Genomic DNA, 22,947 nt, shown 5'->3' with positions numbered 1-22,947 from the left:
TCCCTATAAAATTGGGACATCTGGTAACCCTAGCCCCAGTGCATTCTGGGAGCTTCAGTGGCAACCCCCCCACACTCCAGGATTCTTGCTGGCCCAGTGCATTGTGGGAGCCTCAATCCCCCGCTGGTAGAACTGGTACAAGTGGGGCTGGGCCCCCGAACCCCAGCCGCCTCCTCTCAGTTGATGGGGGAGCCACGGAGCCCAGGAGCACCCAGGAGCGGGAGTGAGGCCGAAAGCTGAAAGGGGGGGGTCTTGGCGCCCCCGTTCCCCTGGGACCCAGAAGAAGTGGGTGCAAAGAAGCCGGGTGCGGGACGGGACCTCGGGTCCCCTGGGGCGAGCCGCCCATTCCAGCTGCACTCAGTGGTCAGCCAGGCCGAGCCGGCCCCGCGTCTCCACGGTGTCCGGAGAATTCGCACCCAGGACCAGGCACTCAACCCGCGCCAGGCGCTCCCGCTCTGGGCCCAGGGTTGGGGCCAAGAGGTCACTACGCAGCCATGGCGGAAACTAGGACTACAAATCCCAGCATGCACTGGGTGAGGGAAGCGGGGCTAGACTACAAATCCCATCATGCTCTGGGCTAGGGAAGTAGGACTGGACTACAAATCCCAGCATGCACCGGGCTAAGGAAGTTGGCTGGACTACAAATCCCAGCGGCCCTTGCAGCGCATCCTGTGACTGTGTGGCCGCAGAAGCGCAAAGAGGGAACTTGTGAGTGTGAACCAGCCCCCCCGGGACCCCCCCTTCCTCTGCCCCCCCGGGAACCCCCATCTCCCTGTGCCCCCCAACTGTGCCCACCCTCTTCTGCTCCCCCGGGACCCCCCCTTACTCTGCTCCCCAACTGTCCCCCTCCCTCTGCCCCCCGGGACCCCCATCTCCCTCTGCCCCCCAACTGTGCTCTCCCTTCCTCTGCCCCCCCCGGGACTCCTCCACCTCCCTTTGCCCCCATTCCCGCGGGGGGGCGGAGCCCCTGAGCCCAGCTGTGAGCCCCGGTCCGGGTGCGAATCCTGCTCTCTCCCCCCCACAGGGGTCGCTGCCTGGGGCCCCTCCCGCCACCATGGACGAGGTGGACAAGATCCTCATCCACTCGCTCCGCCTCTCCGGAACGTAAGCCCCGCCCCTTGCTGGGCAGGGGGGCTGGGGGGTGCCATGAGGCAGGAAACAGGGTGGGGGCTCAGTGGGGGGGGGCTCGCCTCTGGCACTTGGGGCTGGGGAGTGCTGTGGGGCAGAGAGCAGGGTGGGGGCTCAGTGGGGGGCTCTCCCCTGGTGCTTGGGGCTGGGGGACACTGTGGGGCAGGGGGCTCAGCGGGGGGGGGCTCTCCTGTGGGGCAGGAAGCAGGGTGGGGGCTGAGCAGGGGTGTCTCCCCTGGCACTTGGGGCTGGGGGGCAGGGGGCTCAGTGGGAGGGGCTCTCCCTTGGTGCTTGGGGCTGGGGGTGTGCGCCGTGGGATAGGAAGTAGGGTGGGGGCTCAGTGGGAGGGGGGTGCCGTGGGGCAGGAAGCAGGGTGTGAGGCTCGGCAGGGGGCGCTTTCCCTGCCCGTCAGCACTGGTCGAATTTCAGCGCTGGGCGAGCTGTCCCTCTGCGGCGTTCTGTGCAGCTGTTTCTTGGCTGCCGCGCCCCAGAGGTGGCTGCACCATGGCGCCGGGTCCCTGCCCGTCGGGGGGGCTGTCTGACGGCGGCTCCCTGGCTCCCCCCAGGCAGGTCCCCGAGGAGGTCCAGAGCCTGCGGGAGTTCACCACGGAGCTGATTGTGGAGTCGGTGGTGCGATGCCTCCGCGTCATTCACCCGTCTCTGGGCACCAGCCTCAGCCACGTGCTGCCCCCCGGCATGTCGGCCCGGTTCCGCATCGGCACCAGCCTGGCCCAGGCCTGCCAGGTGAGAGATCCAGGAGTCCGGGCTCCCAGCCTCCCACCCCGGCTCTAGCCACCAGCCCCCACTCCCCTCCCAGAGCCGGGAGAGAACCCAGGAGTCCTGGCTCCCAGCCCCCCTGCTCTAACCACCAGCCCCCACTCCCCTCCCAGAGCCGGGGAGAGAACCCAGGAGTCCTGGCTCCCAGCACCCCCCTCCCCACTGTAACCACCAGCCCCCACTCCCCTCCCAGAGCTGGGGAGAGAACCCAGGAGTCCTGATGCTCCCCCCTCCCCCCAGGAGCTGGGCTACCAGGGTGAGGTCGGGTACCAGACTTTCCTGTACAGCAGCGAGCCCGAGATCCGGCGCCTCCTGCTGTTCCTGGTGGAGAAGCTGCCCAGGGACGATGCTGAGGACGCCAGGCAGCCAGCCGGTACCGGGGGGGCGTGGGGAGGGGCCACGCTGCGGAGTTCATGGTGTGTCGGGGGGGCGGATCAGAGGGGTGACTGCATGGTGCAGGGTGGGGGGGATTTATGGGTGGGAGGCAGGAGCCATGGGGGGGGAATCTGGGGGGGCGGCGGTGGCCATGACCTTTGCCCCCCTTGCAGGGAAGTCGGCTGGGCTACTCCGCGCCATCGCCGCGAAGATCAAGGAGGAGCTGGGGACGCCCTGGGTGCCCCCCGCCTGCCGCACCCCTCGGCTACAGCGGCTGCAGGTGGGTCCCCCGCCCCCCCGATTCAGACCCACGTATCCAGCCAGTGAGCCCTGTATCCTCACCACAGCCGGCCCAGCCCACGGGCCCCTCTGTCCCGGCTGGGGTACTGAATATGCATAATTGTACCCTAATTAATGAATTACATTCTCCCGTCATGTCCTAGAGTCAATATAATGCAGGTTGTATCTATGTACAACGATCTGTGACTATTAAACTGGACGTAACGGATTGAGTTTGATAGCGGGGGCGATACTCAGCGTTATAACGTAGAACGTACCCGCTCTCGTGCATCTCATAAGAGCTGTAAGTCGTTATCATTCGGGTACCGTATCTCTCAACCTTGCCTACTCCAGTTTCACGGACTGAACGCGGATCATGTATTCGAACGAGAGCGGATCCGTAACCGCGGCCGCTGCTGCCCAGCATTGGGTAAACGCACTCCGGGGTCAACGTGCGAGTGAATATAACGTTGGGTCTGGTCGCAGAGCACCCGACAGTTATTTAGTGTCTGGTGAAATAGGGAACACAGAGCTGGTAACGAATGTGTCACAAAACTCGACACGTTTCACATAACACGAGGCGGGTGAATAATCGTGCTTATGACGCCTGCAGGTTTCGGATTCGAATCGCGTTATTACAAACTTTCCTTCGGGTTAATCCGGGAACGTCAGAGAAGGCGGGTGGGGACCGGTCGAGAGGACAGCGGAGCCGGTGCCATTGACCAGCTCGAGCCCGGTGCCGATCTCCCCAAGGGCGCTGGCTGGACTTTGGGGCATTTGAACCTGCCCCGCTGCTGGGGCCCCCCCAAACCTGGAGCAGAGCTGAGCAGAAATGGTTCCGTGGGCAGGGCGGGACTTCCTGTTTTCCAGCAGCACCCCCCTTTCCTGTCTCAAACGGGTCCTGTGGCAGGCAGTTCCCCAGGCTAACGGCCTTGGTTTTCTCCCTGCAGGGCACTTGCCTGCTGAAACCCTTTCATGCCCACCCCTTGGTCCTGCCCCACGATTCGGGGCCGGTTGGTAGGTGATGGGGCGTGGGGCCTGGATCTGAGCGCAAGAGGGGTCCAGGGGGACAAGATTGGGGCACAGAGGGGTGGAGGGGGTGTGGATGGGAGTCGGGGAGGGGGCTTCAAGTTCAGGTTGGCTGGGGGGAGGGGTCCGTGGGGTCTGGGGGGCTGGATTGGGGGCACAGGGGGGCATGCGTGGGAGCAGGGTGGGGTCAGGCTGGGGGGAGGGTCGAGGCAGGGGATGTGGATCGGGTCCGTGGGGCCTGGGGGGCTGGATTGGGGGCACAGGGGGGCATGTGTGGGAGCAGGGTGGGGTCAGGCTGGGGGGAGGGTCGAGGCAGGGGGTGTGGATCAGGTCCGTGGGGCCTGGGGGGCTGGATTGCGGGCACAGGGGGGCATGGGTGGGTGCATGGTGGGGTCAGGCTGCAGGCATGGGTGGGAGGTGGGGGGCATGGCTCTGGGGCAAGGGGCGGGCTCTGACCTCCATGTTTACCCCCCCCCCAGAGCGCCGGGAGTTTTTCGGGTGGTTCCTGCCCCCGGTGCTGGCCCAGCCCCCCCGGCCGGACACTGTGGCCCCCTCCCTGCTGGAGCGACACGCGGGCGACCTGGGGGCGCAGCACGACTGGGAGGCCGACTGGCAGAGCCAGGGGCTGGCGTCTCGCCTGCCCCCCAAGGTGAGGGGGGGCCCGGATGTTTGTGGGGGGAAGGGTTTGGGGTCCCCTGGCCCCCAGGAGTACATGGCCAGGGGGGTTCCCAAGCTGCATTGACCCCTCCCCTCCCCCCCAGGAGTACGTGCAGTGGAAGCATCAGCGGCTCCGGCGCCGCCTGCTGGACCAGCTGCGTCAGGCTGCCCCCCCCCACGACACCGCCGTCCCCCCCCAGCCAGGGGCACGGGACCTGGCCGAGCTGCTGAGTGCGGGAGGTGCTGGGGGGCCCCTGGCCAAGGGGTCCCGCTTCAGCCATGCCCAGCGCCTGGCGCATGACCAGGTACTGGGGGCTGGGGGGGAGTGCTGGGGGGTTTGGAGGATTGGGTATGGGGCAGTTGGGGGGCATGGGGGGTTGTGGGGTGGGGAATGGGGCATGGGGGGCGCTGGGGGGGTTGGGGGCTCAGAAGTCAGGGTACCTGGGCAGACTTTGGGTGTGTCTGGGTGGATGGGGGATTATGGGGGCTGGAGGGGGGGGGTTAGGGGCTATCCAGGAGGTTGGGGGAGACCTGGGGGGAGCGGATGGCTGGCAGAGGGGAGGGAATGGGGGTGGAGGTGGAGGCTTTCGGGCTCAGGGGGGACTCTGGGAAATTTGGGGGAGCAATGGGGGGCTAAGGGGAGAGGCGCCCCATGACTGCCCCCTTGTGTCCCCCCAGGAACTCGTGGGGCAGATGCAGGCGGTGGTAGAAACTCTTGTGTCCTCCAAGACCTCGGAGCAGGTAGCTGGGGGGACCCCAATTCGGGGCAGGGTGGGGGGGTGACAGGTTGGACCACAGAACCCACTTCTGCCCCCGCTCCCCCACCGGCTCGGGGCCCCAGCACCCCGTCCTGCTGAGCCAGCCCCGCCGGCTGCGCTCGCCCAGCCCCAGGGTCTGACCCCTGCACCCCACAGCCCCCCCCCCGAACCGAAAGCAGCTCACAGGGGGGGTCTTGCCTTTAGCCCCTGGATGCCCAACTCCCAGCGGGTCTAACCCCACAGAAATGTGGTTTGCCCTGCGGAGAGCTCAGGGATTGTGTCCCACCCCCCCAATACATGGGGGGGCTGCACGTCTGGTTTTCCCCCCCCCGTACTAACAGACGCCGGGTTCGTTAATCAGTAACAAGCAATTGTATTAAATCCCCCCCCCCCCCCAGGAGAGCCCTCGGCCCAGCTCGGGGGTACCTGGCTGCAGGGCCGGCTTTAGGCCGATTCGGCCGACTCTGGGGAATCGGGCCCCGCGCCTAAGAGGGCCCCGCACCTTGGGCACCTTTTTAATTTTGTTTTTTTTTACTTACCCCGGTCCCCGGCTGTGGTCTGCTCCGGGGTCTTCCATGGTCCCGCTCGTTTGAGCAAAGCGCCAGTGGAAGCGCAGCACGGCCCCGCTCTCCCAGCTAGAGCTCCAGCCGGGGCGGCGGGGCTGGGCCGGGAGAGCAGGGCGGGGCGGCCGGGAGAGCGGGGCGGCGGGGCCCGGCCGGGAGAGCGGGGCGGGAGAGCGGGGCGGCGGGGCTGCGCCGGGAGAGCAGGGCGGCGGGGCCCGGCCGGGAGAGCGGGGCGGGAGAGCGGGGCGGCGGGGCTGCGCCGGGAGAGCGGGGCGGCGGGGCTGCGCCGGGAGAGCGGGGCGGCGGGGCTGGGCCGCCCTCGCCGGCCGGGAGAGCGGGGCGGCGGGGCTGGGCCGGGAGAGCGGGGCGGCGGGGCTGGGCCGCCCTCGCCGGCCGGGAGAGCGGGGCGGCGGGGCTGGGCCGGGAGAGCGGGGCGGCGGGGCTGGGCCGGGAGAGCGGGGCGGCGGGGCTGGGCCGCCCTCGCCGGCCGGGAGAGCGGGGCGGCGGGGCTGGGCCGCCCTCGCCGGCCGGGAGAGCGGGGCGGCGGGGCTGGGCCGGGAGAGCGGGGCGGCGGGGCTGGGCCGCCCTCGCCGGCCGGGAGAGCGGGGCGGCGGGGCTGGGCCGGGAGAGCGGGGCGGCGGGGCTGGGCCGCCCTCGCCGGCCGGGAGAGCGGGGCGGCGGGGCTGGGCCGGGAGAGCGGGGCGGCGGGGCCCGGCCGGGAGAGCGGCCCGGCCGGGAGAGCGGGGCGGCGGGGCCCGGCCGGGAGAGCGGGGCGGCGGGGCCCGGCCGGGAGAGCGGGGCCGGGAGAGCGGGGCGGGGCGGCGGGGCTGGGCCGGGAGAGCGGGGCGGCGGGGCTCGGCCGGGAGAGCGGGGCGGGAGAGCGGGGCGGCGGGGCTGGGCTGCCCTCGCCGGCCGGGAGAGCAGGGCGGCGGGGCTGGGCCGGGAGAGCGGGGCGGGGCGGCGGGGCTGGGCCGGGAGAGCGGGGCGGCGGGGCCCGGCCGGGAGAGCGGGGCGGCGGGGCTGGGCCGCCCTCGCCGGCCGGGAGAGCGGGGCGGCGGGGCTCGGCCGGGAGAGCGGGGCGGCGGGGCCCGGCCGGGAGAGCGGGCCGGGAGAGCGGGGCGGCGGGGCTGGGCCGCCCTCGCCGGCCGGGAGAGCGGGGCGGCGGGGCTCGGCCGGGAGAGCGGGGCGGCGGGGCCCGGCCGGGAGAGCGGGCCGGGAGAGCGGGGCGGGGCGGCAGGGGCGGGAGAGCGGGCCGGGAGAGCGGGGCGGGGCGGCGGGGCTGGGCTGGGAGAGCGGGGCGGGAGAGCGGGGCGGGGCGGCGGGGCTGGGCCGGGAGAGCGGGGCGGCGAGCATGGCAAGCCCTGCGACCCCGGCTGGAGCTCTGGGCCCTTTAAATAGCCCCCAGAGCCCTGGGGCAGTGAGGGGCTCTGGGGGCTATTTAAAGGGCCGGGGCTCCAGCTGCCTCTGCCACCTCGTCCTTTAAATAGCCGCCAGAGCCCCGCCTGCCCTATGCATTCCCCAGCGCTCCCGCAGCTATTTAAAAGGTTCGGGGCGGGATAGAAGGGGGTTTGGGGGCTACTTAAAGGGCTGGGGTTCCAGCTGCCTCTGCTGCACCCCCTGACCTGCCCACACCAGTCCGGCCCCCCCTGCCTGCAGCCAGCTCTGCACCCCGTGCCCACAGCCAGCCCCTGCCAAACCCCGTCCTGTCTCCAGCCAGCCCCTGCCACACACCCCTGCAGCCCTGCCCAAAGCCAGCCAGCCCCCCACACACTGCTGCCCGCACCAGCCCTGCACACCCTGCCCAGCCCGCACCCCCTGCCCCCAGTCAACCCCCGCTGCACCCCACTGCCTGAAGCCAGCCAGTTCTGCACTCCTCTGTCTCCAGCCCTGCCAACCCCTGCCGCACCCCCCTGCGGCCCTGCCTGAAGCCAGCCCACCCCACCCCGCACCCCCTGTCTCCAGCCAGCCCTGCACCCCTTGCCCTGCCTGCAGCCAGACCCTACCTCCAGTCAGCCCCTGCCCTGCCTCCAACCAGCCCCATGTCCACTGCTGCCCTGCAGTTCCCAGGGCAGTAACCTGCACACCTGCTTCAATGAGGGGGGGTGGGAGCAATGGGGGGAGGGATAGCTCAGTGGTTTGAGCATTGGCCTTCTAAACCCAGGGTTGTGAGTTCAATCCTTGACAGGGCGATTTGGGGATTGGTCCTGCTTTGAGCAGGAGGTTGGACTAGATGATCTCTTGAGGTCCCTTCCAACCCTAATAATCTATGATTCTATGTGCACACCCCCAGGGAGTGGCGGGGACCCACACATGTGAAACGCCGGTCATTAATAAGCAATCCACAACATGTATGATGCAATGTACATAATATACAATTTTATTATTCATATAGTTATGGAAAGTAAATAATACATGGAAGAAATGGAAGGCTTTTTTTTTACACGTTTTTTTTTTTAAGTCATCCCTGCCAGGGCCCCGCCGAAAATGTTCGAATTGGGCCCCGCAAGTCCTAAAGCCGGCCCTGCCTGGGTGTTCCCCCCCCTTGTTCTGTCCTCCCCTTACAGCTTTGACCCACGGCGGGAATCCTTTGTCCCTCTGCCCCCCCACCGGAAAAGCCCCAGGCTTGAGATGGGTTCCAGGCCCAGGGGACAGGTCACATGTCCTGGGAGCCCCCCAGGCCCACGTCCCCCCTGTCCTGACTCCCAGGGGACCTGCCTGCAAACAGCGCCGACCCCAGCCAATTGTCCTGCTTAACAGGCGTCGTGGGGAGTCTAGCCTGTTCCTGCCCCCCCCTTCGCACCATTGCACTGGGCCCCGAGTTCTAGCTCAGACCCCAAGTGCTAGATTTACACGCGCGGCAACCCCCCCTTCACACCATTGCACCAGGCCCCGAGTTCTAGCTCAGACCCCGAGTGCTAAATTTACATGCAGGACGACCCCCCTGTAGCTGATGAGTTTCCTAATGATGCCTTAGGAGGGACACATTCCAGTCACCTCATATTCCCTCGTTAGTGTAATTTGATAAAATCACAGGCTCAGAGACTCTCAGGGTGGGAAGGGGCCTCGGGAGGTATCTAGTCCAACCCCCTGCTCAAAGCAGGACCAACCCCCAGACAGATTTTTTACCCCAGATCCCTAAATGGCCCCCTTAAGGATTGAACTCACAGCCCTGGGTTTAGCAGGCCAACGCTCAAACCCCCGAGACGACAACATCACAGAGGGCGCTAGCTGGAGGGAGGGGGACCCCCATAAAGGGCAGGGGAGGAGGGCACTCAGCAGTTGGGAGACAGGGGACCCTGATACAGGGTGTGGGATAGTGCTCTGGGGGACCCCAACACAGCTGGGGAATTCAGAGCTCCCACCTGGCTGGCTGTTAACCCTGGAGCCTAATGTTGGCGGGTTCTCCTCCCCTGCCCCCCGCTAGTCCCTGGCAGGACTCAGCCAGCCGGTGTGGGGGCTGTTCCCAGGGTGCTCCCCACTGCCCCCTACCATGCTGGCCTAGAGACTCCCCTTCTCCCCTCCCCAGGAGGTGCAGGCACGGCAGGAGGAGGAGCTGGCTGGCCTGCGGGGGGAGCTTCAGCGCCTGGAGGCTGAGATGGACGCCGTGGGCAGGGAGGTGAAGGTCCTGGAGCTGAGCCTCAGCCAGGTGAGAGCCGGGGGCATTTCTCCATCTGGGGGGCAGGGCTGAGTCTTGGTGGGGCGTGCACCCTGATCTCCTACCCCAGGCCAAGGCGGGGCTGAGGGGGGTGTCGGGGGGGGCCGTGCTCCCCTGATCTCTCTGCCCCCAGGCCGAGGTGGGGCTGGGGGGTGCCGGGGGGGCGTGCTCCCCTGATCTCTCTGCCCCCAGGCCGAGGTGGGGCTGGGGGGTGTCGGGGGTGTGTGCTCCCCGATCTCTCTGCCCCCAGGCCGAGGTGGGGCTGGGGGGAGCATCGGGGGGGCCGTGCTCCCCTCATCTCTCTGCCCCCAGGCAGAGGTGAGGCTGGGGGGAGCGTCGGGGGGGCCGTGCTCCCCTGATCTTTCTGCCCCCAGGCCGAGGTGGGGCTGGGGGGAGCGTTGGGGGGGGCTGTGCTGCCCTGATCTCTCTGCCCCCAGGCGGAGGTGGGGCTGAGGGGGATGTCGGGGGGGGGCGTGCTCCCCTGATCTCTCTGCCCCCAGGCCGAGGTGGGGCTGAGGGGGATGTCGGGGGGGGGCTTGCTCTCCTGATGTCTCTGCCCCCAGGCCGAGGCGGGTCTGCGGCAGCAGCGGCTGGCTCTGGGGGGGCGTGAACAGACCCTGCAGGTGAAGAGCCGGGCCCTGGAGCTGCTCCCCCAGGCTGAGAACAATCTGGCCAAGCTGCAGGTACCAGAGGAGGGGCTGAGCTTGGGATGGATGGGCTGGGGAGGGTGTCAGACTTGGGGAGGAGGAAGTTTAGGGGGGTGGGTCCATGGGTTCATGCTGGGGGGGCACTGGGGTTGGAGGGGGGGCAGGATTAAGGGAATAATGGGGGGCCAAGAGGATGGGGGCCTGGGATGGTGGCTGGGCAGCGAGGATGGATAGCCGGGATGTTTGGGGGGCCAGGAGGGGCGGGGACCAGGAGGATGGGGGCTGGGGGATGTTGGGGGGCCCGGGGCCGGCACTGACACCCCCGTCCCCCAGCTGCTGGTGGAGAGCAGCGCCCAGCGCCTGGTGCACCTGGCCGCGCAGTGGGAGACGCACCGGGGGCCCCTCGTGGATCAGTATCGTCACCTCCGGGCTGCCCGTCACTCCCGCCAGGTGAGCGTGGGGGCGGGGCTTCTCCGAGGGGGCGGGGCTCCCCCAGGGCGGCCCCTCCCCTGCTGACCCCCCCACCCCACCCCCCTGTTTCTCCCCCTGCAGCTGGAGTCGACGCGGCGCGTCTCGGAGATCCAGGCCCTGCACGAGCGCGGCCGGAGCGCGGCCACCGAGGCCCGGCGCAAGGAGGAGCTGTGCCGGCAGCTGGTGGGCGGGGCCTCTGGGGCGGGGCCGGGGTGTCGCACGAGGGTGGGGCCTGGCATGAGGCCTGGGATGGGTGAACTGGGCATGTGCCCTTTGCACACTGGCCTGGAGCTGGCTAGGAAGTGCCGGGTGTGGTTTGCACGCCCGCCTGCGGCTGGCTGGGTGTGGTGGGAGCCCTTTGCACGCCCGCCTGGGGCTGGCTGGGTGTGGTTTGCACGCCCAGCTGGGGGGTGGGGGGAGCCCTTGGCACACCCGCCTGGGGCTGGCTGGGTGTGGTTTGCATGCCCAGCTGGGGGGTGGCGAGATTCTTTTGCATGCCTGCCTGGGGCTGGCTGGGTGTGGTTTGCACGCCCAGCTGGAGGTGGGGGGAGCCCTTTTGCACGCTGGTTGTGCACATCCCCTGGAGAATTGAGGCCCCCCCGCCGGGCCTGGTGGGGGGGGCCAGGGCAGACGCTGACCCCCCCGCCCCCCCAGCTGACGGAGCTGGAGTCGCTCCCCAAGGACGTGTCGCGGGCAGCCTACACCCAGCGCATCCTCGAGATCGTCGGCAACATCCGCAAGCAGAAGGAGGAGATCACCAAGGTAACGGGGGGAGGTCTCCCCCCGTCCCCCTAGGGATCCTCCGGGTAACCCCTCCACCGGTGCCGGGGGGGTGTTATCCGGGGGCTGCGGGCGTCGAGCTCTTCTCCATGCCATGGGGGGGGGCTCCCCCTGGCAGCTGTAGCAGATCTCTCCCCCCGGCCCCCCAGATCCTGTCAGACACCCGGGCCCTGCAGAAGGAGATCAACAGCCTGACCGGGAAGCTGGACCGGACCTTCGCCGTCACCGACGAGCTGGTCTTCAAGGTGGGGGGGGCCCTGGGAGAGGGGCTGGGGGACACTCTCCTGGGGGTTATTGGGGGGAGGGGTGTGGGGAAATCCCCAAAGGGGCTCCCTGTGGGGGGCAGAGAGAGGAGGGTGGGTGGGGCGTATGTGAGGGAGAGGCTATGGGGGTCGGGGGGGGCTGGCCTGGGGCAGTCAGGGGTGGTGGTAAGGTGGGGGAGGAGCAAGGTTCCTGACCCCCACCCCCCGTTGTCTCTGTGTCCCCACAGGATGCCAAGCGGGACGAGTCGGTCCGGAAAGCCTATAAATACCTGGCGGCTCTCCACGAGGTGGGTGTGGGGGGGATACAGGCTGTGGGGCAGAGCTGGGGCTGCCTTGGGGGCAGAGTAGGGGGCAGCTCGTGTAGGCTGGGGGGCCTGGGACTATCAGAAACCCAGGAGCGGATCTAGGGGACTAGTGTCGGGGTGGGGCTGCTCTAGCCCAGGGGCCGGGAGAGCCTCATTAACCTCTGTCCTGCTTCCCCCCACCCCCTCCAGAACTGCAGCCAGCTGATCCAGACGATCGAGGACGCAGGCGCCATCCAGCGGGAGATCCGGGACCTGGAGGAGCAGGTGAGAGTTGGGGGGGTTGGGCCCGGAGGCTGGGGGGCACCACGGGGCCCTCCCAGCTCCAGCAGTGAAGGAGTTAATATGCCCCCCCAGATCGAGAGCGAGGGGGCCAAGAAGACTTTGGCCAACCTGGAGCGGATCCTGAGCGACTACCGGGCCCTGCGGCAGGAGAACGCGGCGCTGCTGGGGAGGAGCAGGGACCCCTGAGACGGCTGCATATAACATGCCCCTCCTCCCCCCCCATGGGGCCCCCTGATTCTCCACTGCCCCTACTCCTAGCTGCCAGGGTGGACCCCCTTTTCTCTCCCCTGCCAGCTACTGCAGCAGCCCACCCGCCCCCAAGCAGCAGCTGAGTCGGCACTGGATTTTGATCCCTTTATTCCCCCCCCAGCCTGGGGCCGAGGCGCCTGTGGGCTGGGGTGCAGCATCCCTCCCCCATTCCCCTGCTGGAACGAGGCCAATAAAGTCCCACGTTTTGCAGACAGCTCCTGTGTCCAGTGGCGGGGGGCTCAGTTCCCCCCCTGCGCATATGGGGGGGGTGTCTCAGCCCCTGGAGGAGTCCTGGGGGCGTCTCATCGGCTGGGGCGGGAGGGGGGCGGGAAGGGCGGGGGGGGCAGCAGGTGCTTCAGCTCCAGGTACCTGGTGGGGGGAGACAAAAGGGGTGTGGCTAGCACATTTTGGTCCCACCCTCCCCACACCCTGGGGGCGTGGCTAATGCCTGGGCCCCACCCACTGTGCTGGATTCCCCTGGGGGCGTGGCTAACGGGTGGCCCCACCCACTGTGCTGGATTCCCCTGGGGGCGTGGCTAACGGGTGGCCCCACCCACTGTGCTGGATTCCCCTGGGGGCGTGGCTAACGGGTGGCCCCACCCACTGTGCTGGATTCCCCTGGGGGCGTGGCTAACGGGTGGCCCCACCCACCCTGTTGGATTCCCCTGGGGGCGTGGCTAACGGGTGGCCCCACCCACCCTGCTGGATCCTCCTGGGGGTGTGGCTAATAGCTGGTGGTCCCTGGGCGTGGCTAACGGGAGGCCCCGCCCACCCCAGGGCACCGTACGGGGTTGGTCGCTGGTTCCGCTTCTTCTGGAACTCGGCCTCGTCCACCGTCCACACGGCGCCTTTCACGTGCTCCACTCGCACGAAGCACTTGTGCAGGCTCAGGTTGTGCCGCACGGCGTTCTGGGGGGGGAGGGGGGGTCAGCGGACCTGCAGCTCCCCCACCCTTGCCCCCCATTCCTGACCCACAGCCCCTGCCCCTCGCAGCCCTGCTACTGCCCCTGCAGTCCTGCAGGTGCCCCTCTCGACCCACAGCCCCTGCCCCCCCAGCCCTGCCGGTGCCCCTCACTCCTGCCCCACAACCCCTGCTCATGCCCCTCACTCCCGACCCACAGCTGCTACCCCCACAGCCCTGCTACTGCCCCTGCAGTCCTGCAGGTGCCCCTCTCGACCCACAGCCCTGCCGGTGCCCCTCACTCCTGCCCCGCAGCCCCTGCCCCCCGCCCCAGCCCTGCCGGTGCCCCTCACTGCCGCCCCGCAGCCCCTGCCCCCCGCCCCAGCCCTGCCGGTGCCCCTCACTCCCGCCGCGCAGCCCCTCACCTTCCAGGTGGCCGTGTTGTGGCGGAAGTAGCCGAACATGCGGCTGAACCATTGATAAATCTCATTCAGCGTCAGCTGGCGGTGGGGGGATCCCAGAATGGCCTGCGAGGGAGCCGGGGTCAGGGCTCGGCGGAGGGTAGCCCCTCCCCTCGGGCTCTAGGGGTCTCCCCCTCGTGGCCGGGCAGGGAAGTTGAGGGGAGGATGGAGGGGGAACGGAACAATGGGGCAGCTACCCCCCACCCCCCGGGTGCTCACCCAGCGGATCAGCATTGCGTAGGTAAAAGGCGGCCGGGCCCTGCTGAACCGATAAAACTCCAGGGTGGGGCCCAGGTCTGTGGGAGGAGGAGAACAGACATGTCAATCATGGGGCTGATGCCCCCCTCACCCCCACACCTCTTGTTCAACGCTGGCCCCCGCTCCCCTCCCGGAGCTGGGAGAGAACCCAGGAGTCCTGGCTCCCAGCCTCCTGCTCCCCTCCCTGAGCTGGGGAGAGAACCCAGGAGTCCTGGCTCCCAGCCCCCCTGCTCTAACCACCAGCCCCTGCTCCCCTCCCTGAGCTGGGGAGAGAACCCAGGAGTCCTGGCTCCCAGCCCCTCCCTGCTCTAACCACCAGTCCCCAGTCCCTTCCCAGAGCCAGGAGAGAACCCAGGAGTCCTGGCTCCCAGCCCCCCTGCTCTAACCACCAGCCCCTGCTCCCCTCCCTGAGCTGGGGAGAGAACCCAGGAGTCCTGGCTCCCAGCCCCTCCCTGCTCTAACCACCAGTCCCCAGTCCCTTCCCAGAGCCAGGAGAGAACCCAGGAGTCCTGGCTCCTAGCCACCCCTGCTCTCACCAACCAGCCCCCACTCCCCTCCCTGAGCTGGGGAGAGAACCCAGGAGTCCTGGCTCCCAGCCCCTCCCTGCTCTAACCACCAGTCCCCAGTCCCCTTCCAGAGCAGGGAGAGAACCCAGGAGTCCTGGCTCCCAGCCCCTCCCTGCTCTAACCACCAGTCCCCAGTCCCCTCCCAGAGCTGGGAGAGAACCCAGGAGTCCTGGCTCCCAGCCCCTCCCTGCTCTAACCACCAGTCCCCTCCCTGAGCTGGGGAGAGAACCCAGGAGTCCTGGCTCCCAGCCCCTCCCTGCTCTAACCACCAGTCCCCAGTCCCCTCCCAGAGCTGGGAGAGAACCCAGGAGTCCTGGCTCCCAGCCCCTCCCTGCTCTAACCACCAGTCCCCTCCCTGAGCTGGGGAGAGAACCCAGGAGCCCTGACTCCCAGCCGCTCACCTGAGCAGATGCCGGCGCCGTGGCTGATGCAGGGGTGGGTCTGGGGGGTCAGTGGCGGCTGCAGCACCCCCTTCTGGGCAGGGAGGGTGGCTCCGGACCGGGTCCAGCCCGACGGGTTGGGGGGGTGGGAGGTGCAGCGCTGGCCCTTCGCTGACATTGCCTGGGGGGGAGGGGCAGATAAGTGATAGGGACTCTGGACCTGCCCCCTCATATCTGCCCCCCCCAGGGATTGCACCCCCTGCCCCCATGGATTCTGACTCCGCTTCCCTGGGCCTTAGGGCCCACCCCCATGAATGCTCTGGGTCCCCAGGCCTTGCCCCCACTAACTTCAGCTCTGCCTCGATGTCTGGCCCCACCCCCAAGGTCTCAACCCAGCCCCCACTCCATCTCCCCCCGCCCCGCCAACTGGGACCCAACCCCTGTTCCTTCCACCACAGAGCTCTGCCCCCTTCGCCCCCCCCCGGCTCTTACTGGGTCGAGGGCTCGGTCCGTGGCCTCCGTCGTGGCCAGCTTGGCCTGCATGGCCCCCAGGCGCCGCCGCTCCCGCTCCAGCTGGGGGCAAGAGAGGGGGGCAGGTGAGTTGGGGGGGGGCAGGAAATGAGGGGGGTGGGGGGAATCCTGTACCATGACTCCCACAATGCACCAGGACTACAACTCCCTTGATGCACCAGGATGACACCTCCCATGATGCTCTGCGATGCCATTGGGCCAGTGGTTCGAGCCCACCCCCCTCCAGGACAGGAGCTCTGAATTTGTGGGGGACACGAGGCCCTAATCCCCAGCCCCCCACACGGAGATGTCTGTGAGGGGGGAGCCCCCCTGCCCCCCGGCCCCAATTATCCCCCCACCTTCCTCTCCCCGAGGCAGCACCCAGCTGCGATTGTCTCCCCCGCCCCAGGCCCTGTGGGGCAACCACACCCTGACCGACCCCCACCTGCCTCACCTGCTCCTCCAGATTCTCGACCAGCTCCCTCTGCCGCTGGCACTGGGCTGCCCTGTCCTGTGCCCAGAGCGGGTCCTGCTGGGGGTATCTGCCGAGATCAACAGCTCAGCTGGTGTCTCCCCCCACAACCACCAGCCCCCCTCCCCTCCCAGAGCCAGGGAGAGAACCCAGGAGTCCTGGCTCCCAGCCCCCCCTGCTCTAACTACCAGCCCCCACCCGCCTCCCAGAGCCAGGGAGAGAACCCAGGAGTCCTGGCTCCCAGCCCCCCCTGCTCTAACTACCAGCCCCCACCCGCCTCCCAGAGCCAGGGAGAGAACCCAGGAGTCCTGGCTACCAGAACCCCCCTGCTCTAACCACCAGCCCCCACTCCCCTCCCAGAGCCTGGGGGAGAACCCAGGAGTCCTGGCTCCCAACCCCCCTGCTCTAGCCACCAGGCCCCACTCCCCTCCCAGAGCCAGGGGGAGAACCCGAGAGTCCTGGCTCCCAGCCCCCCTGCTCTAACCACCAGCCCCCACCCCCCCCAGCTCTGGGAGGGGAGAACCCAGGAATCCTAGCTCCCAGCCCCGCCCCCCCCCCAACACTCACCTCTCAGTGTGCCCGCTGTGGTCCCTGGGGCTGGGGCAGCGCTGTGGGGGGGACCGGTCTGGCGAGTAGGGGGCAGGCGGGTCCCTCGGAATCCACTCCATGCCCGTGATGTTAATCCCTGGAACGAGGAGGGGGAGAAATGGGGGGTGGACCAAGGCACTGGGCCTGTCTGCCCCCCCCCGCCAGAACCCCTACACCCCCCAGCATCCTACATGCCCCCCCTGGTTACCGTGTGTCAAGCCGTGGTGGGACCTCAGCACCAGCACGCCGGGGGACTGGAGGTGCAGGATGGAGGGGCGAGCACTGGGCTCCGGAGATATCTGGGAAGGGGAGGAAAGTGAGGGGATGAATGGCAGGTAGAACCCAGGAATCCGGGCTCACAGCCCCCTCCGCTGTTACCACTAGTCCCCACTCTCCTCCCAGAGCTGGCGAGAGAACCCAGGCATCCGGTACCTGTTGGATGAGCAGTGCCTGGCGCTGGGTGTCCTGCAGCAGAGCCTGGAGGTGGGGGGTGGTTTGGGGGTCCCCCATCGCCAGGGGGTACGGTGGCACCTGTGGGGCAGGCAAAGGGAGGGTGCTGTCAGTCCTGGGGTCTAGGGAGGTCGGCTGCCCCCTCTGTGCCCCTCCCACAGCCATGTGGGGACCCACCTGCTGCTTCCTGGAGGGGGCACTCGTTCCGTGGGTGAGCACCGTGGGGCGAGTCTGGGCCCCGCCAGTCAGGCCAGCGGGGCTGTCGCCATGGGACACTCGGGATGCCGTGGGGCTGGGCATCGGGGCCTGGTGCAAGCTGTGGGGAGAAAGGGCAGGTGAGAGGGTGGGAGAAGCTACAAGGAAGCACACGTATGTGCGACTGGTCACACTGCTCCCATGTGAGCCGTGCAACACATCACACGTACATGCACAGAGGAGATGCATGCCTGTCATGGGGAGCACACGCATGTGAGCAGTTTCCCATGGCATGGGGGTCACCAGGTGTGCGGAGCTGTGCAACACATGAAGAGTGGCTTCACGGTGAGCATGCATGCATACTGGTGCGTGTGCGAACCACACGTGTCCTGTGTGACCCCCCTTGGGAACACGCATGTGTGGGGCTGAACTGTGTCAGGCACGGGGGTCAGGAGCCGCTGGGCCCAGCTGGACCTTAGCAGCCCTCAGCCACCCTGACGAGCAGTGGGGCTAATTAGTGACCCCGGCTGGGGGAAACAGGCCTTGATTAGCCAGACAGGTCTGAGCCAGATCTGGGGAATCCAGGAGAAGGGGGCAGAGGGTGGAGGTGGGGCGAGATAGAGGGAGAGATTGGGGGCTGGGAGGGCTTGTTAGAGGCATGGAGGGGGTGGGGGGCTGGTGGGGGGGGCTCGGGGACCCCCAAGGGGGGCAGTGACCTGTGGGTGCAGCTCTGGGGTTTTCAGTGACAAACTCCTGACAGCGCCGCCACCTGTGTCCGTGATCCAGCGTGTCTGTGATCCGTGCGACATGTCAAGTCCCGGGGCACATGCATGGCTGTGTAGGAGCCGTGTCTTCCCCCCGTGACAGCCCAGGGCCACGCAGCCTCGTGACACGCGTGGGCCGATGGGGTCTGTGGCCTGCCACACACGCCCAGCACACGGAGCCCTCCTGTGGTTCACATGCATGTGGCCCCCATGACATGCATGCATTTCCTGTGTTCTTGGGCCCCTCCCATGCTGGCCCAGCGGGGCTCACATGTCATTGTGAACATGCCTGGACACATGACGCACCCTCCAGATGGGCGGCCCCAGGTTGGGGGGGTGAGCAGACACCCACCTCCTTGGGGGGCAAATCCAGCCAGCGCCCCCCATATTCCCCCCACATCTTGACCGCTGTACCTCCCACCACTCTGACCCCCAGCGATAACCTACCCCTGCCAGCTCCTCACAACCCCTCACGCCCCTTCCTGCCCCCTCAACCCTCCCCGAGCTGGGGACAGAACCCAGGAGTCCTGGCTCTCAACCCTGCCCCCTCCCCCTGCTCTAACCACTAGACCCCACTCCCCCTCACAGGGCAAGGGGCCGCTTCGAGTCGCTTCCCGGCAGCAGGGGTGGGGCGGGGCTGGGGCCAGGTTCCGAGAATCAGGGTGACATCCCGTTCGGCCCCCCCATCCGATTTCTCACTGCGGCCCCCGCTTCCCAGACGTCACGGAACCCGGCCACGTCAGCGGCGTGGGACGTGGCGCCCGGGGGGGTAAATCTGGAGCGGCCCCCCGAGCCTCAGCCTGCACGGAGCTGGGGGGTGCAGCCTTCTGACCCGAGGCCTCCAGGCAGCCCCACGAGTCCGTGGGAGCAGGGCCACTCAGAGGATTCAGGGGGCCTGAGGCAAAGCAATTTCAGGGGCCCCTTCCATAAAAAAAAGTTGCAATACTACAGAATACTATATTCTTGTGGGGGCCCCTGCGGAGCCCGGGGCAAATTGCCTCACTTGACCCCCCGCGGGCAGCCCTGCGTGGGAGGCTGGATTTCACCCCCCACCTCATCCTCGAATCACCCTCGGCCTGGAGATATCACACAATAACCAGCTTGGGTCTCACAGGCCCCACTCCGCTCCCAGAGAACCCAGGTGTCCTGGCTCCCAGCTCCCCCTGATCTCACCCACCAGCCCCCACTCCCCTCCTCCCAGAGCTGGGGAGAGAACCCAGGAGTCCTGGCTCCCAGCCCCCCTGCTCTAACCACCAACCCCTGCTCCCCTCCCAGAGCCGGCAGAGAACCCAGGAGTCCTGGGCCCCAGCCCCTGAGCCGGGTATTTCTCCCCGGTTCCGGCGGCTGCACTTTCTGTCCCAGGTGTTTTCTGGGCCCCGGGGCCGGTTCCGCGCGAGGGGCTGGACCCGGCGGGGAGCCCAGTGGGCTTCCACAGGGGGATTGGAAAGAGGTGTCGGGAGGGGACTGGTTCAGCCCGGCCAGGGTCCCCCCCCGTGGTGTGAATGCGAAATTCAGGCTCCTGGCCCGAGGAGCCAAGTGGGAATCGGGAGTTCAAGTCGGGATCAATCCACGGGCCTGGGTTTGCGGGTGCGTCGCCTTATTCAAATCCTGCTGTTTGGCTCCGGACTGACCCTAGGGGGCTTGGCACCGAATCCCGCCCTGCTCCTAGTGCAATCAGGAGTGACTCCGGATTGACCCTGGGGGGCTAGGCTCAGAATCCAGCCCTGCTCCTAGAGCAATCAGGAGTGACTCCGGATTGACCCTGGGGGGCTAGGCTCAGAATCCAGCCCTGCTCCTAGAGCAATCAGGAGTGACTCTGGTTTGACCCTGGGGGGCTAGGCTCAGCATCCCGCCCTGCTCCTAGTGCAATCCGGAGTGACTCTGGATTGACCCTACGGCAGCTGAGATCAGAAACCAGTCCTGTCCCCACTGAAATCAAGGGTTAATCTGGATTGACGCTGGGGCAGACCTTAAATCAGCCGAACGACTCTCCCCGCATCCCCACGAGCCCGGCGGTCACCTCTGGCCTGCTGGGGCCCGCCCCGATCCGGCACACCCCACTCACCGCTCAGCGCTCCTCGGCATCCCGGCTGGCAGGGGACCAGTGCGAAATCCGCCCCACGGGCGGGGATTTATAGGCCGGCGTGGGGCGGCCGCGCTCCCTGAGGGTGCGACTTGCCGGTGACTCAGTGGAAACGGAGCGCCAGGGCGACGTGTCCCGCGTGCCCTTTCTGGGGGGTTTTTCTTTGCTCGAAAATAACACCAGCTTCTCGGTCGGGGTTTTCGGCGCCCCAGCCCCCGAGGCCTCTGAGCACCGAGAAGCTACCGCAAAACTCTCAGTGTGCGAGGGAAAGAAAACCACAGAGTGCACGAGAGAGACACACGCGGGTGCACACCCTCACCCTCACCCGCACACGCCTGCCCGCCCCGCCGGGGGGCTCGGGAGCCAGGCCGGGCCCTTCGGGAACGGGGCCGAGGGACTGGGGTCGGGTGGGAAGCCTGGGGCGGGCGCAGCATCTCTGCCATGCGGGAGCAATGGGGCTTTGTTGCTAATGGCGCAGGGAGAGAACCCAGGAGTCCTGGCTCCCAGCCCCCCAGCTCTAACCACCAGTCCCCACTCTGGTCCCAGAGCTGGGGGGAGAACCCAGGAGTCCAGGCTCCCAGCCCCCCCCCTCCCCTGAGCGGGGAGAGAACCCAGGAGTCCTGGCTCCCAGCCCCCCCTGCTCTAACCACCAGCCCCCACTCCGCTCCCAGAGCTGGGGGGAGAACCCAGGAGTCCGGGCTCCCAGCCCCCCAGCTCTAACCACCAGCCCCCACTCCGCTCCCAGAGCTGGGGGAGAACCCAGGAGTCCGGTCTCCCAGTTTGCTGAGGGGGTGTGTGTGTCACAGGTACAGGCCCATCGTGGGTGAGGCGTGTGTGTGCACACGCTTGTGTTTGATTGCCAGTGTGTCTGTGACATGCGCCTGCAGTGTAGCCATTGCCCGTGGGGCTGGGAACCAGCCCCTGTCTCGGGCTTGCCCTGGGTGTGTGCGGGAGGCTGCGTGTCTGGGGTTGTGATGCTGTGAGCGTCACCGTGTGGCTGAGGGTGTGCAAACCAGGAGTGTGTGTGTCCGAGAGATTGTGTATCGGAGGGGTGTATGGTTGTGTCGTGATAGGTGGGTGTGATTGTGTAGCACTTTGTGTAGGATTGTTTAGTGCTCTGTGTGCGTGTGGTTGTGTAGGTGTCCATGTGTGATCATGTAGCACTGTGCGTGCGATTGTGTATTGCTTGGTGTGAGTGTGTCAGTGTCGTTGTGTAGGTTTCTGAGTGTGATTGTGTAGCACTGTGCGTGTCAGTGTGGTTGTGTAGCAGTTAGTGTGTGTGTGTCAGTGTGGTTGTGTAGGTTTCTGAGTGTGATTGTGTGTCACTGGTCGTGTAGCGCTCGGTGTGTGAGTGTCAGTGTGGTTGTGTCGATCTCTGCGTGTGACCACTTAGCACTGTGTGTACGTGTCAGTGTGGTTCTGTAGCACGGTGTGTGGGGGTCAGTATGGTTGTGCAGCGCTGTGTGGGTCAGTGTGGTTGTGTAGAACTGTGTGTACGTGTGTCAGTGTGGCTGTATAACGCTGTGTGGGGGTCAGTGTCGTGTAGCTCTGTAGGGGGGTCAGTGTGGTTGTGTAGCACTGGGTGTACGTATTTCAGTGTGGTTGTGTAATGCTGTGTGGGGGTCAGTGTCATTGTGTAGTGCTGTGAGGGGCTCAGTGTGGTTGTGTAGCGCTGTGGAGGGTCAGTGTGGTTGTGTAGCACTGAGTGTACGTGTGTCAGTGTTGTTGTGTAGTGCTGGGGGGTCAGTGTAGTTGTGTAGCGCTGTGTGTACGTGTATCAGTGTGGTTGTGTAGCGCTGTGTTTACATGTGTCAATGTGGCGGTGTAGCACTGGGGGGTTAGTGTGGTTGTGTAGCACTAGGGGGGTCAGTATGGTTGTGTAGCGCTGTGGGGGGGCAGTGTGGTAGTGTAGCGCTCTGTGTACGTGTGTCAGTGTGGTTGTGTAGTGGTGTGTACGTGTGTCAGTGTGGCAGTGTAGCGCTGGGGGGGTCAGTGTGGTAGTGTAGCGCTCTGTGTACGTTTGTCAGTGTGGTTGTGTAGCGCTGTGGGAGGGGTCAGTGTGCTTGTGTAGCACTGGGGGGGCAGTGTGGTTGTGTAGCGCTGTGTGTACGTGTGTCAGTGTGGTTGTGTAGCGGTGTGTACGTGTGTCAGTGTGGTTGTGTAGCGCTGTGGGAGGGGTCGGTGCTTGTGTAGCACTGGGGGGGCAGTGTGCTTGTGTAGCGCTGGGTGTACGTGTGTCAGTGTGGTTGTGCAGCACTGTAGGGGGGCAGTGTGGTTGTGTAGCGCTGGGGGGGCAGTGTGGTTGTGTAGCGCTGGGTGTCCGTGTCAGTGTGGTTGTGTAGCGCTGGGGGGCAGTGTGCTTGTGTAGCACCGGGTGTACATGTCAGTGTGGTTGTGCTGCGCTGTGGGAGGGGTCAGTGTGGTTGTGTAGCGCTGTGTACATGTGTCAGCGTGGTTGTGTAGCGCTGTGGGAGGGGTCAGTGTGCTTGTGTAGCGCTGGGGGGGCAGTGTGCTTGTGTAGCGCTGGGTGTACATGTGTCAGTGTAGTTCTGCAGCGCTGTAGGGGGGTCAGTGTGGTTGTGTAGCGCTGGGTGTACGTGTCAGTGTGGTTGTGTTGCGCTGTAGGGGGGTCAGTGTGCTTGTGTAGCACTGGGTGTACATGTCAGTGTGGTTGTGTAGCGCTGGGGGGGCAGTGTGCTTGTGTAGCACCGGGTGTACGTGTCAGTGTGGTTGTGTTCCGCTGTAGGGGGGTCAGTGTGGTTGTGTAGCGCTGGGTGTACGTGTGTCAGTGTGGTTGTGTTGCGCTGTAGGGGGGTCAGTGTGGTTGTGTAGCGCTATGTGTACGTGTGTCAGTGTGGTTGTGTAGCGCTGGGGGGGCAGTGTGCTTGTGTAGCACCGGGTGTACGTGTCAGTGTGGTTGTGTTCCGCTGTAGGGGGGTCAGTGTGGTTGTGTAGCGCTGGGTGTACGTGTCAGTGTGGTTATGTTGCGCTCTAGGGGGGGCAGTGTGGTTGTGTAGCGCTTGGTGTACGTGTGTCAGTGTGGTTGTGTAGCGCTGGGGGGGCATTGTGGTTGTGTAGCGCTTGGTGTACGTGTGTCAGTG

The 22,947-nt window shown here is 66.7% G+C and overlaps 2 protein-coding genes across 4 annotated transcripts; one reads left to right on the top strand and one right to left on the bottom strand.

Moving 5' to 3' along the window:
* Positions 1–618: 618 nt before the first annotated feature.
* Positions 619–12,432, top strand: CCDC22 (coiled-coil domain containing 22). 2 transcript variants are annotated; one of them, XM_050927233.1, is made up of 18 exons: positions 619–708; positions 1,025–1,104; positions 1,695–1,872; positions 2,146–2,278; positions 2,454–2,560; positions 3,510–3,576; positions 4,068–4,237; positions 4,350–4,550; positions 4,924–4,986; positions 9,093–9,212; positions 9,785–9,904; positions 10,202–10,318; positions 10,421–10,522; positions 10,994–11,101; positions 11,269–11,364; positions 11,610–11,669; positions 11,877–11,951; positions 12,042–12,432. In XM_050927233.1, the coding sequence occupies exons 2-18, from the start codon at positions 1,055–1,057 to the stop codon at positions 12,153–12,155; spliced, it is 1,881 nt and encodes a 626-aa protein (XP_050783190.1). In that variant the 5' UTR covers positions 619–708; positions 1,025–1,054; the 3' UTR covers positions 12,156–12,432. The 2 variants fall into 2 exon arrangements, with proteins under 2 accessions (XP_050783190.1, XP_050783191.1); XM_050927234.1 differs by lacking the exons at positions 619–708; positions 2,146–2,278 and having other exon boundaries at positions 934–1,104.
* Positions 12,433–12,472: 40 nt separating this feature from the next.
* On the bottom strand, positions 12,473–19,906 carry FOXP3 (forkhead box P3). 2 transcript variants are annotated; one of them, XM_050927319.1, is made up of 11 exons: positions 16,982–17,248; positions 16,787–16,885; positions 16,563–16,653; positions 16,334–16,451; positions 15,749–15,836; positions 15,277–15,357; positions 14,806–14,965; positions 13,800–13,876; positions 13,545–13,646; positions 13,006–13,127; positions 12,473–12,587 (listed from the first exon to the last, which is right to left on the bottom strand). In XM_050927319.1, exons 1-11 carry the CDS (start codon positions 17,246–17,248, stop codon positions 12,521–12,523), a joined length of 1,272 nt encoding a protein of 423 aa, XP_050783276.1. In that variant the 3' UTR covers positions 12,473–12,520. The 2 variants fall into 2 exon arrangements, with proteins under 2 accessions (XP_050783276.1, XP_050783277.1); XM_050927320.1 differs by lacking the exon at positions 12,473–12,587 and adding an exon at positions 19,829–19,906 and having other exon boundaries at positions 12,830–13,127; positions 16,982–17,120.
* Positions 19,907–22,947: the final 3,041 nt, after the last annotated feature.

The sequence above is a fragment of the Gopherus flavomarginatus genome, chromosome 18, assembly GCF_025201925.1.
Source record: "Gopherus flavomarginatus isolate rGopFla2 chromosome 18, rGopFla2.mat.asm, whole genome shotgun sequence".
NCBI lineage: Eukaryota > Metazoa > Chordata > Testudines > Testudinidae > Gopherus > Gopherus flavomarginatus.
Note: the sequence above shows the minus strand (reverse complement) of the source record. Positions and strands in the feature narration are given on the sequence as shown.